The sequence below is a fragment of the Nicotiana tabacum genome, chromosome 1 (assembly GCF_000715075.1).
Source record: "Nicotiana tabacum cultivar K326 chromosome 1, ASM71507v2, whole genome shotgun sequence".
NCBI lineage: Eukaryota > Viridiplantae > Streptophyta > Magnoliopsida > Solanales > Solanaceae > Nicotiana > Nicotiana tabacum.
The window spans coordinates 208,116,022-208,129,851 of NC_134080.1; the positions used below are offsets into that span (position 1 = coordinate 208,116,022).

At 36.1% G+C, this 13,830-nt stretch overlaps 1 protein-coding gene across 1 annotated transcript; it reads left to right on the forward strand.

Annotated features, from left to right (window-relative positions):
• Positions 1–433: 433 nt before the first annotated feature.
• Positions 434–11,185, forward strand: LOC107804588 (GDSL esterase/lipase At5g45960). The gene is made up of 5 exons (XM_075256213.1): positions 434–751; positions 1,337–1,467; positions 2,961–3,194; positions 9,881–10,139; positions 10,881–11,185. The coding sequence occupies exons 1-5, from the start codon at positions 451–453 to the stop codon at positions 11,072–11,074; spliced, it is 1,119 nt and encodes a 372-aa protein (XP_075112314.1). The 5' UTR covers positions 434–450; the 3' UTR covers positions 11,075–11,185.
• Positions 11,186–13,830: the final 2,645 nt, after the last annotated feature.

Sequence of the window (13,830 nt, forward strand, 5' to 3'; positions counted from 1 at the left end):
GAGCCAAGACCAGGGGCGGATCCAGTGTATTAGTTACGGGTTCCTGTGAATGCAGTAACTTTTATCTAGATCCTGTATTTGTATTGAAAAATTCATTAAATGTATAAAAATATTTAACTTGGAACCCAGTCCATTAATCCAGTTATTATTGTATATTAACTTGAGATTTTTGTAGGAACCTATAAACTTAAAATCCTGGATCCGCCTCTGGGCAAAACCTTTTATCTAAATTAAAGTAAGTGTGGGGTTAGATCCGAATCTGTTGGAGCGCAAATTGCACAGCTCGATCCTACTTCTGTCATTAAATATGTTCCTGTCGCCAACTGCAATAAGGTCCACTGCTATTATTACTACACACAACATATCTTTTTTCCTATTATATATATGTACATATATAAACGACTCAAAGCTCATGAATTTCTCAACTGTTTTTCCAAATATTTAGCCACAATGAGTTCTACTTGCAACTTTCTCCAGCCTGTTATTCTCTTCTTGCCCATTCTTCTCATTATCATTTCCCAAAGTATAGCTCAAGCTCGAACATTGACTGATATTAAAAAGTTGCAAAAATGGCCATTCAATAATTCAGTTTCAGCTGTTTTAGTGTTCGGGGACTCTACGGTTGATTCAGGGAATAACAACTACATAAGCACGATTTCTAAGTGCGATTTCCCACCCTATGGAAGGGATTTTCTGAACCACATTCCCACCGGAAGGTTCACCAATGGCCGCCTCGTCACAGATTATATTGGTAAGACTGTCAGCACATATAACTTAAATCCTTATGTTAGTATGTAATATGTAAGCAGATAGTGTAATGGTTTTTATTGAATCAGTATATATAGTTTAACATATGATAGCCGGGTAATTATCATTTTTACTAAGTCACTGTTTAGTGATATATATAAGTTTGTAAATATTTATTGTCTGTGCATAGAATTAAGCTTTCTTTAGCTTGACTTTTACAAAACTAATAGTGTACTATCAGATCATTTAAAAGCAAACACCAGTCACTACTATAATAAGTGCTAGTGGGGAAGAGTTTAAGTTCTATAAATATATGCATTGACGTAGGAGGCTACTTTCATTAATAGATTAAAATTCAAAAAAATATTCATATTTTTAATGAGCTACATAAATACGTAAGTAGCCTACTATAATAGGTTAACTTAAACTAATAGTATAAAAAATTTGCCACACTATATAAATGGAATTAGTAACTTGAAAAATTTAACATGTTAAATTATACAAATAATGTCAAAATTTCTCACTCTTTCCGGTGAATATGTAAATTTTTCATTTTTTTATTTATATTTTGCTGTCTATTTTGTAACAGCCTCGTACATGGGAATCAAAGATTTCGTGCCACCCTATTTGGACCCAAGTCTTAGCTTGGAGGAGCTCATGACCGGAGTTAGTTTCGCCTCCGGTAGCTCTGGCTTCGACCCTCTCACTGCTCAACTTAGCGTGCGTCTTTCTCTCTCTTATTGAAAATTGTCCACTGTTAGCAGCGGCGAAGCCAATGTGTATATATACAGATAAAAGAAATTTGACATATTTATAGAATGTAATTTTCTGGCGAATGAATATTACTTGACTCCCCTTGTATAATAATAGCTCCGCCACTAATTTGTTAGATTTGTAATAGGTATATATAGGTTCAGATTAATAATTGCAGATATATCAAAAGAATAAGAAGATTAAGGATTTCGTAACATTTTCCAATTTCACTAGACCTAATTTAGTAGGAACAGTAACTTTTTAAGGAAAAAAACAGACGCATTATATATACACTGAAAAAATGATAATTTTTTCTTGTTTCAACTTATTGTAGCAAGTTATCTTTATTTTATACGTTACTAATCTCACTTGCTATGAACAACTACCCACTGTTATTGTTAAGTAACTTTATATTATAAAAATTTGTTTGCACTGTCGGTATGCCAAAAGTTGAACTCTTTGTAGAGGTGAGCATATTTCGGTCGGAACCGAATAAACCAACCGAATCGATTTTTTTTTATTATTTCGGTTTCGGTTATTCGGTTTGTTCGGTCGATTTTGGTTTAAAATTTTAAAATTTCGGTTTTTCGGTTCGGTTTTCGGTTATTAAGTTTTTTAGTTCAGTTAACCGAAAAACCGAATTATTAACATATATGTTCTTTAAGTTATATATAGGCTAAGCCCATAGGTAATAAATTAATACTATTAGGTCCAATCTATCAAAGACTCGACCCAATTAAGTAAGTCCATCAACTTTCCAATCTTAACGACTTTCAGCCTATTAAAACTTCCATAGCATATGTGGTAGATACAGGGAGAATTTCACACAAGAGTTGTAATTTACACTATGTTTGAATTTTATGATCCATAAAGTGTGCAAAGTTTAGTCTATTTTTTTTCTATAAACACAATATTTCCAACAATTTCGAAGTTTTGGGAAAAATCAACAAATTCGCCAGTCGTATTATTACATAGAAGGAGTCCAATATGATAATGTTCAAACCGAAAATCGAACCGAAATAACCGAACCGAAATTAAAATAACCGAACTGATTTCAGTTCGGTTTCGGTTACTACTTTTACAAAACCGAAAATCGAATAACCGAACCGAATTTCTTCAAACCGAACCGACCGAATGCCCACCCCTAGCCTCTTTGTGAAAACAATAAAGTATACACGTCTCCTTCATGAACTTGAACGTTATACTTCATAATGGCTACTTTCTTAGGATAATAAAAAAATAGGGCAAAGATTACTTTTAGTCATTCACTGAAACTATTTATATTCGGTTGTCGCAAAAATGTATAATATATACACACGCACACAAAATACACAAAAAATATTATTCTTTGCCTATTATTTTGAGAGAGGCTATACAGTATCATTTTCCCAAAAAAACAAATATTGTGGTCCTCTAAGAATTATAAGTATTGACAAGATTAGTTGTTTGATAATTTGCAGGGTGTAATACCATTGCAAAAGCAGCTGGAATATTTCAAAGCATATAAAAGGAGACTTGAAAATGCAATAGGGAAAGAAAAGACAAAATTGCTAATAAGCAAAGCAACATTTATAATAAGTGCAGGGACAAATGACTTCGTTGTAAACTATTTTAATACCCCATTTCGAAGAAAAACCTATAAAGTCTCTGCCTACCAGCAATTCTTGTTGCAATTGGTGCAACAATTTGTCCAGGTAAGTCTTTTTCTCATAAATTAAAGCCATGTGATTGTTTTAAATTTGAAATTCATATTTTTATATTTTTAATATATATTATTATTTTTATATTTACACAAGTCATTTTTAAAATTCTTTTTATTAAAATTATACAAAAAAATATTCACGGGGATGTTGTGCTTCGAGTCAGTCTTTTTGGCACAGGTAATAATTTGGACACCAAACATTAATGTTGATTTATGAAGTGGGGAAGGATTGTGTTAGGTGTAAGGTGTTGCAACTTCATTTTTATTTTTATTTTTTTTGGTTTCCTACCCCATGTTCGGAATTCATATTGGAGCCCGACTAAATCCGGATTCACGCCGGAAAGTCCCACATTGAGGGGTAAAACGCTCCCTAACAAAGGCGACTCCATATCTAAAGACTCGAACCCGAAACCTATGGTTAAGGATGAATGAGTACTTACCAGTCTACTACAATACTTGTTGGTTCATTAATTATATTGGAGACATCGACACAACCCTTAGCACTAGGCTTTTCCTTTTTGTTTCTTTTTTTCTAGTAACATCCTTTAAAACACTTGAGAAGGGACAACTTTGAGTTTTATTATTGGATCTGCAATTATATTAAAGTTTTTTATTAATCACGAAAATTAATACAAGTCGATAAATTGTCTTTCAATCATTGAGTTCACTATAGACTTCAAATCTGGCACTATTGGAATTCTTTTCCAATCTAAACTAAAATTCTAACATCAAAAACTGTTGTGATTCTCGGATCAATATGAAGATTATTTGGGAGGAAAAACAACTCTATTTCACAAGAATAGAATTATAGAGAATTTACACCAAGAATTTCTCTCTACAAAAAACCTCACCAAACTCTCTTTTTGTTCTCACAATCTCTTCCTGGATTGTATTTCAATCTCTCTGGATTGATGTTTCTGTGTAAAACATAAGGCTCTATTTATAGCCTTAAAGAAGGTGGTTGGTGGTTGAATTCTTCATTCAACAATGGTGGCTTCTAGAATGGGTTGGTGGCTTCAACAATGGTGGGCTTCTAGAATTGGTAGTTGGCAGCAGCTGAACTTATCAATTCTCCCCCTTCAGCTGCATTCCAACGCAGCTACTATTTGAAAGTTATTCCAACTATGTCTCTGCACAGCTCTAACTTTTCTTGAGTGACCACCTTTGTTAACATGTCTGCTGGATTCTCCTTCGTATGGATCTTCACTAGTTTCAACAGTTGTTGATTCATCACCTCGCGTATCCAGTGATAGCGAATGTCGATGTGCTTTGTCCGAGAATGATACATTGAGTTTTTGCTTAAATCAATTGCACTTTGACTATCACAATGTATCTTATACTCTGTTTGATTTATCCCTAGTTCTTGGAGAAACCGCTTTAGCCACAACATTTCTTTTCCAGCTTCCGCTACAGCAATATACTCTGCTTCAGTTGTGGATAGTGCAACACACTTCTGCAATCTTGACTGCCATGACACAGCTCCCCCTGCAAAAGTATAAACATATCCTGAGGTTGATTTTCTTCCATCAGGATCTCCGGCCATATCTGAATCTGTATAGCCTTCCAAGATTGGATCAGCTCCCCCAAAGCACAGACTTGATTTTGAAGTACCTTTAAGATACCTGAAAATCCATTTAACTGCCTCCCAATGTTTCTTTCCAGGGTTAGAAAGGAAACGACTTACCACACCTACCGCATGTGCGATATCTGGCCTCGTGCAAACCATGGCATACATCAGGCTTCCAACTGCTGAAGAATATGGAATTGTAGACATCTCCTCAATCTCTTTCTTGGATGAGGGGCACAAACTCTTGCTCAACTTGAAGTGATTTGCCAAAGGGACACCTACCGGTTTGGCATTACTCATATTAAACCGTTTGATCACCCGTTCAATGTAATTTTCTTGAGATAGCCATAACTTCTTGTTTCTCCTATCTCGAGTTATCTGCAATCCCAAAATATGTTGAGCTGGACCTAAGTCTTTCATTTCAAAGGACTTAGAGAGTTCTTTCTTCAACTGTCTAATTTTTGTTGCATCTTGTCCGACGATCAACATGTCGTCTACATAAAGTAGAAGTACAACAAAATTGCCATCCGAAAATCTCTGAATGTAAACACAGTGATCTGCAGCAGTCCTTTTATATCCTTGACTTACCATAAATGAGTCAAACCTTTTGTACCACTGCCTCGGTGCTTGCTTTAGGCCATATAAACTTTCCGTAAGCTTATAGACGAGGTTTTCTTTTCCTGAAACCTCAAAACCTTCCGGATGCTCCATATAGATTTCTTCATTTAGATCACCATGAAGAAATGCTGTCTTGACATCCATTTGTTCAAGCTCCAAATTCAAACTGGCTACCAATCCAAGGATGATGCGGATTGAAGTCAATTTTACAACTGGTGAAAATATTTCATCAAAGTCAATTCCCTTTTTCTGTAGGAATCCTTTGACTACTAACCGGGCTTTGTGCTTCACCACCTTTCCGCTGCCATCTTTCTTCAGCTTGAATACCCATTTACTCTTCAGTACCTTCTTTCCTTGTGGAAGTTTCACAATCTCATAAGTGTTGTTTTTCTGTAAAGAGTTCATCTCTTCGGTCATTGCTTGCAGCCATTTTTTTTTATCCGTATGAGATATAGCTTCATGGAAACTCTCTGGTTCTCCATCTTCAGAAAGTAGAATATACTCGGTTTCTGGGTATCGAGTTGATGGAATCTGACCTCGTTCAGATCGACGAGGTTGTTGATTATTAGCTTCAAGATGTGTACCATCATCGTTCCCCTGTGATGGTTCTGTAGTTTCCTGAGGGGTTTGTGCCTCCCCCTGCCAAACATCCTCCTGTTCTGCTTCTGGTACTGCTTCATGCTCCCCCATGCTATTTGTGTCAAACTGCAATGGTAGTGGATCTGGACCAACTTTTTGGGCACTGGAACCTCTTTCATAAGATATTGTGGGCTTTTCAATGTCTTCAATTATCTGGTTTTCGTGGAATACAACATCCCTACTTCTGATCACCGTCTTCTGTATTGGATCCCATAATCTATACCCAAATTCTTCATCTCCATAGCCTATGAAGATACATGGTATAGTTCTACCATCAAGCTTCTTCCTGAGCTCCTTGGATACATGTGCATGTGCTAAACAATCGAATACCCTTAAGTGAGAATATGAGGGATTCTTACCCGACCATATTTTCTCTGGAACCTCAAAATTCAACGGGGCTGATGGTGACCGGTTGATTAGGTAGCAAGCGGCGCGAACAGCTTCTCCCCAGAATGGCTTAGGCAGCTTTGCCATACTGATCATACTTCTGACTCTTTCCATAATTGTCCGGTTCATTCTCTCGGCTACTCCATTGTGTTGTGGGGTGCGTGGGACCGTCTTTTCATGTCGAATCCCTTGTCTCTTGCAATAGGAATCGAACTCCTTGGAAGTATACTCACCTCCATTATCTGAGCGAAGGCATTTTAATTTCTTTCCCGTTTCACGCTCTACCATGGCATGAAATATCTTGAAATAATCAAAAGCCTGGTCCTTTATCTTTAAGAAGTACACCCACACCTTTCGAGAAGCATCATCAATGAAAGTCAGAAAATACCTATTGCCGCCAAGTGACTTCTCCTCCATGGGACCACAAATATCAGAGTGTACCAGACTGAGTAACTCTAATTTTCTGGTTGAAGAAAATGTAAAATAGACTCTATGTTGCTTTTCGAATAAGCAATGATTACAAGGGTCTAAAGCAGCATTCTTGTCCATTCTGATAAGCTGCTTTTTCGTTAGAATTGATATCCCCTTTTCACTCATGTGACCGAGTCTCTGGTGCCACAGGTTTTGAGACGCCTCTTTTTCCATAACATTGAGGCTGTCTGAACATACCTTCACATGAGTTTTATATAAGTTGCCACAAATATGTCCTCGAGCGAGAATCATAACCCCTTTCAGCAATTTCCATGTGCCTTTTCCGAAATAACTTTCATAGCCCTGTTTGTCAAGAGCTATACCTGATATTAGGTTTAGACGAAGTTCTGGCACATGACGGACATCCTTCAATATCATTGTACTCCCGATATTTGTTTGTATTTTGATATCACCAATTCCACCTATCTCACAGGAAGAAGTGTTCCCCATCTTCACTACTCCAAAGTCTCCTGCTTTGTATGTTGTGAAGAAATCTTTTCGGGATGTGGCATGGTATGATGTTGCAGTATCTACCACCCATTCATTTTCTTCTTGACTTGAGACGTGAAGGCATGCCTCTTCTTGGATGGAACAAATGGCTACCTCTCCGTGGGTAGTGACTAATGCATCTCCATCCTTTTGCTTCAACTGCTCCTTCTCCTTATGCAATTTTCTGCAGTTCTTCTTTAAATGGCCCTTTATTCCACAGTGGTAGCACGCATATGATGACTTCCTACCATCCGTGGATTTTCCCCTACTCTTGCTTCTGCCTCTCCTCTTATCTAACTTCTTTCTTGTTGTCTCCCTCTTTCTGTAATAAGGGCATGCGACTCACCATGATCGATGTCCTTTCTTCTGGCTTCTTCATTAAATAAGGCATCTTTAACCATAGACATGGTCAGATTTCCACTAGGAGTTACTGAGAGAGACTACCAGCGTCTCCCAACTATCAGGAAGAGAACTAAGAAGTAGTAGGGCTTGTATCTCATCCCCGAGCGGCATGTCAACAGACGATAATTGATTTATCAAGCTCTGAAACTCACTGGTATGCTCGGCAACTGAAGTTCCGTGCTTTAACTTCAAATTTACCAAACGCCTCATCAACAAGGCTTTGTTCCTAGCGGTCTTGGCTTGATACATCCCTTCTAACTTCACCCAGAGGGCATACGCATCTGTCTCTTGTGCAACATGATGAAAAACGCTATCGTCAATCCCTTGTCGAATTTGATCGATAGTTTTTCTGTTTAATTTCTTCCACTCTGCTTCTTTGGTGGAATCGGGGTTCCTACCCTTTGCTTCTATGGGATCAAACAAATCTTTACAACCGAGGAGATCTTCCATCCGAGGTCTCCACAATGTGTAATTTGTGGCAGTAAGCTTTATCATAGCTCCAGATGATGATGACTCTTCCATTATGTCTTTAAAATGGCTTGGTCAAAATTTTGGAGCAGAATCTCACCAAACGGAACTCACCAACACGTCCGGAATGGTGAAAAATGGTAGGATTGACTCTTCTTGGGTCAAAATAGGGCCTCCAGAAAATTTTCAAAATTTACACCAAACTTTTGGGGTTAAATCGAAAATATACTGAACTTGTGGGGCAGATTTATAATTTCAGTAACTTCAGGGGTTATTTCATAAATTTCTAAAAATTTTATGATGACTAGATGCTGACGTGGCGATGACTGGATGCTGATGTGGTGATGACTGGATGTTGACGTGGCTCTGACTGGATGCTGACATGGCGCTGACTGGATGCTGATGTGGCGCTGACTGGGCAGTTACTATTCATCATCTTCTTCCTTGGGCAGAAGAAAAAAAATTGTCATAACTTCTTCGTTTTAGCTTTGTTTGGCCTCCGGAAAATTGCGTTGAATTCGTATCGACGCAAGGAATCTAATGAAATGATCAAAACACACCGAAGATCACGTTTTCGAAAAACGTAAATCCGGGTTGAAATTTTCAGTGTTCCGATATTTCTCGATGAACACAGAATCGAAGGCTCTGATACCACTTATTGTGATTCTCGGATCAATATTAAGATTATTTGGGAGGAAAAACAACTCTATTTCACAAGAATAGAATTATAGAGAATTTACACCAAGAATTTCTCTCTACAAAAAATCTCACCAAACTCTCTTTTTGTTCTCACAATCTCTTCCTGGATTGTATTTCAATCTCTCTGGATTGATGTTTCTGTGTAAAACATAAAGCTCTATTTATAGCCTTAAAGAAGGTGGTTGGTGGTTGAATTCTTCATTCAACAATGGAGGCTTCAACAATGGTGGGCTTCTAGAATTGGTAGTTGGCAGCAGCTGAACTTATCAAAAACACTAAACTGGTGGCCTTGATTATTTTCAAATTAATCTAATGTTAGACCAAGTCTTGCCGGCCGATAATAGCTAAATTAAAGGCCAAACGGGGTAATAGGAAGAGGAGATTAACATATGGTAACTTCACTTGACCTATAGATACTGTATCAATACTTTTCTTTTATTTTTCATTGTTGTGGGGTTGACAAGAGAGAGTTGCTTAGCTGATAAGCACCATCCACTTCTAACTTTGAGATTGCGAGTTCGAGTTTATTAAGAGTGCAAAGGAAAAAGTTCTTGGAGAGGAGTTTGAGGTCAACATGTGGGTTGCTAATGGGGTAATGCCCATTCTCCCTCTTGATCTTAAAGGTTTTAAATTGGTTTGCATTCCATAGTATGTCACTAGTCCAAGCAGTGGCAGATCCAGTTTTGTGCTGCTAGTTCAACCAAATTCAGTATTTTCAGTCAGTGCTAAAAAAAATCTTAAAGGCTGAACCAATAAAAAATAAGTCCTATATTAAATTGGGGTCTAAGAGACTTGACAGATTAAGACTAATTTGGTCATTCAATGTTCAGGAAAAAATAAATTTCTATTAGGTCTAGCTTTTAAAATTCAAACGGTATCAATTTAATGTATTTGATATATATAATTTGTATTAATAAACTTGATGTTAATTGTTCCAGGGTTTGATGAACGAGGGAGCTCGAGTGATCGGTGTCGCCGGAGTTCCTCCATTCGGGTGCTTGCCGGTGGTCATCACGATAAATTCCGGCAGTGCACTTCAACCCCGCCAATGTGTTGAGTCGTACTCTGCCGTTGGAAGAGAGTACAATTTGCTTCTTCAACATTTGCTAAAGACTATGCAAATTCATGACACAAAATTATTCTACGCCGATATCTACAACCCTTTAAACGACATGATACAAAATCCAGCTAAATATGGTGAGCGCCCAAAAGTTTTCCATTTTGGATTTACTAACTAATTAGATATACTGATACATTCAAACCTCTCAATAACAGTTTTGTTTGTTTCGAATATTTTTGGATGTTATAGCGAATTGCTGTTATAGAGAACATATATTATAATACAACATGAAATTTGGTTCCAAAAAAACTTGGCTTTTATAGTGAAGTGTTGTTATTCAAGAATGTTGTTATAGTGAGGTTTGACTGTAGTATAAATATTATTTATACGTACTAGTAATATATCAATTTAACTGGTCGCAGTTATTAATAATTAAGATACTAATTCCACTTATTATAACTAGTTACATGTGGGGGGATATACGCTATAAATTTCGGGTTCATCTGACTCATTAGACATTACGTACGTAGCTTTGGCTTGGGACATGTATATGTGTTAAGAATTCATTAAATAAATACAGTATAATTAAAAAAACCAATATAGTCTCACAAAAGGGGCTTGGGGAGGGTGATAAGTATGCAGAGTTACCCCTACTTTTTGAAGGTAAAAAAGTTATTTCGATAGACCCTTAGTTCAGTAAAATTCTAAACCGAACACATAAAATTCAAATCTTGAATCCGCCTTCAATTACATAAAATTTGACCTTATAATATAAAAATTCTTTTATATGTTAGACTCTTCCTTCTTTTTTTTCCTTTTTTTCAAATATACTTCATTTGTTTCATTTAGGTCCATCCAACTTTTTCTAATTTTTGTAGGTTTTACTGAAGTTACTAAGGGCTGCTGTGGAAGTGGATTTATTGAAGCTTCAATTCTGTGCAATCCAAAGTCAATTGTTTGCAGTAATCCTTCACAACATATGTTTTGGGATTCAGTCCACCCAAGTCAAGTTACTTATTACACTTTGTTCCAAGCCTTGCGTCCTACCATTGATTTTGTTATCAAACAATAATCATATGGTGAAGAACACGAAAATAGAAAATTAACAAGTGATTAGAAATTGTTCTGATTCATGTATTTCCAAGTTTAGATGATTATGATGAACATACTAATTTCTGATTCTTCTCCCTTTTATTTCCTTTATTTTTTTCCACCTTTGTAATTTTATGGGATATATTGCTCACAGTGAAATCCTCAAGTAGATAATAACTTTAAAGTTTTTGATCTCCTCATTGAAGTTAGGTCCCATATAAGTGGGGTGTATAAAGAAAATCGATAAAATACACCAAACCATAATTCGAGTCAAATCAAAAGGAAAAAAAAACTTGATGTGGTTTGGTTTGATTTAATTTGGTATTGGGGAAAAAACTCGACTATAATTGGTTTGATTTGGTTTTAACTAAAAAAAGTCAAGCCGACACCAAACCAACCCGACATCACATAAATGTTTTACATATAAAAATATTTATTTTAATGTAATTTATAAATATTTCTTAAACGTTTTCACAGTTTAATTTATCTTTTAATGTATTATTTCAAGCTTGGACATAACATTCTTGAATGGTCCAATAAGTTTTATAGCTCATAAATGTAGTAACTCAAATAAATTTCAAAACAATACTAATACTACCAAAATAAATTCAATTCAACATTAGAAATGACAACAACGTCGTTGGATATCTATTTTTAGTTTTGCATTATTTTTGTAATAAAAATGCATAACTTAGTTTATCTTTTTCTTTAGTGCTTAGTCATGTAATTAATAGTACTTATTAGATGTACTTATTTTAGCATGAATTATATATAGTACTTTAGATTAATTATGTTCATTTTTATTATGGCTTATTAATTAGAAATATTTATTTCATATAATTTTATTATTTTTGTTATTAAATATTTTAGTACAATGTTATAACTCATCTTTTGCTGCTCAGGAAGGGAGTATGGGCTATAGAAGTATTACGGAGGTTAGACTGTTAGTGAGAGCTTTGCTACGAAGAGGTGGTAGAAGTTTAGAACCAAACTCATTTCTTTTTATATTATAAATGTAGATTTTATATTATATTTATAAAGAAATAGCTAAATGGAACACAAGAGGTTAGCTAAATGTAGATGTACGTGTATAGTTCATATTAGCTGGTTTTCCAATACATTTTCTTGAAGGTATTGGCTTTAAGTTCCCCTCCAATAACTTTTTTTTGTTTTTTTTTTTTGCTAACACACATGACAGGGGTCCATGTCAAACTCCCTCATCAAAAAAATCAAGGAAAGTTTTGACTTCTCTTATGGTTCGCGAACAGAGAAAATCGGGTAAAAATTCTATTAACTAAGGTGAAGGTGTAAGACACTTTCTGAGTCTCGTAGTTCTATGCTTAATAATTTACACTTGACTTACTTAATCGGGATATTCTATGTTTATAGGGATTTTATGTATTTTGCCATTATCCGCTTTTATACCTCTTTTAATTGCCTGATTTATGAGATTACGGGAATTATCTTAAACTATCCAGTTGTAGCTTTGGAACATTGAGCTTTACAATTGATCAGAGACTCCATTAATGAGTTCTAGAAACTTCACATGAGTTAGAGGAAGAGAAGATCGATTTGAGCAAGAGAATGAAAACTTGTTATTTCTAATATCTGATAGTGTATATATACACGTGGGGTACCACTCCACTAATTAATTCCAACTAACTTGACAGCTAGGACACAACTAACTACCAACTAACTATGATTAACAAACTAAGCTAGCTAAACTAACTATGATTATAAAAGATACAGAGAAGGAAAAATTAAATATAGACAGTTATATCTCAATACCCCCTCCCCCCAAGTTGTAGATGAGGTTCTCACACCTAAGTTGCTCAATATCGCAGAGTGCTTAACACCAGTAAGAGCTTTACTAAGGACATCTGCTAACTATGCACCAATACCAATATGATGAAGAGAAACCAATCTTTCTTAGAGCTTATCTCATACAAAGTGACAATCAACCTTGATGTGCTTCGTTCGTTCATAAAAACAGGATTACGAGCTACGTATAAAACAGATTGACTATCACAAAACACTGAAACAGGCTTAGGATAGGGAATAGTGAGCTCATCAAATAATCTGCATAACCAAGTTAGTTCACCAACAATTTTTCTCAAGGATCTGTATTCTGCTTATGCTGAAGATAGGGACACTGTTTCTTGCTTTTTGGACTTCCAACAAATTGGACTGTTGCGCAGCAGGACTATGCAGCCAGTAAATGACCTTCTAGAATCTGGAACAAGCAACCCAGTCTGAGTCGCAATAACCCTTTAGACTGCAATCATGGTCATTGGATAGAAAGATTCCTAGAGTTTGATCACTCTTTAGGTATCTAAGTAAGTGGAAAGCTGCTTTCAAATATGGTTCCCTTGGGTCTTTGTCACAGCCCGGATTTCCCACCATCGGGTGTCGTGATGGAGCCTACTATCGGAGTAAGGCAAGCCAAATATTTAAAACACCTTTCCTGCTTTCTTTCAAACAATATAATAAACGAGACAAAATTTAAGCGGAAGACTGTAAATCTAAAGCAACTGAAAACCAAAAGTGCGGAAATTTAATACACATCACTACCCAAGGTCTGGTATCACTAGCTCACGGACTACTACAGAATACTACAAACAATGTCTGAAAGGAAATACATCATGTTTGTCTGATACAAGATGAACAAACGAAAAACATGGAAAGGGACTTCGGCCTACGAACGCCAGCTAGGCTACCTCGAGAGTCCCTGGACTG

Bases quoted from the DNA above. Each gene is read 5' to 3' on its own strand.
- LOC107804588 (XM_075256213.1), top strand. From the start codon at position 451: ATGAGTTCTACTTGCAACTTTCTCCAGCCTGTTATTCTCTTCTTGCCC. The intron at 1,468-2,960 runs GTGCGTCTTTCT...GATAATTTGCAG, and splicing joins CTCTCACTGCTCAACTTAGC to GGTGTAATACCATTGCAAAA. The intron at 10,140-10,880 runs GTGAGCGCCCAA...TAATTTTTGTAG, and splicing joins ACAAAATCCAGCTAAATATG to GTTTTACTGAAGTTACTAAG.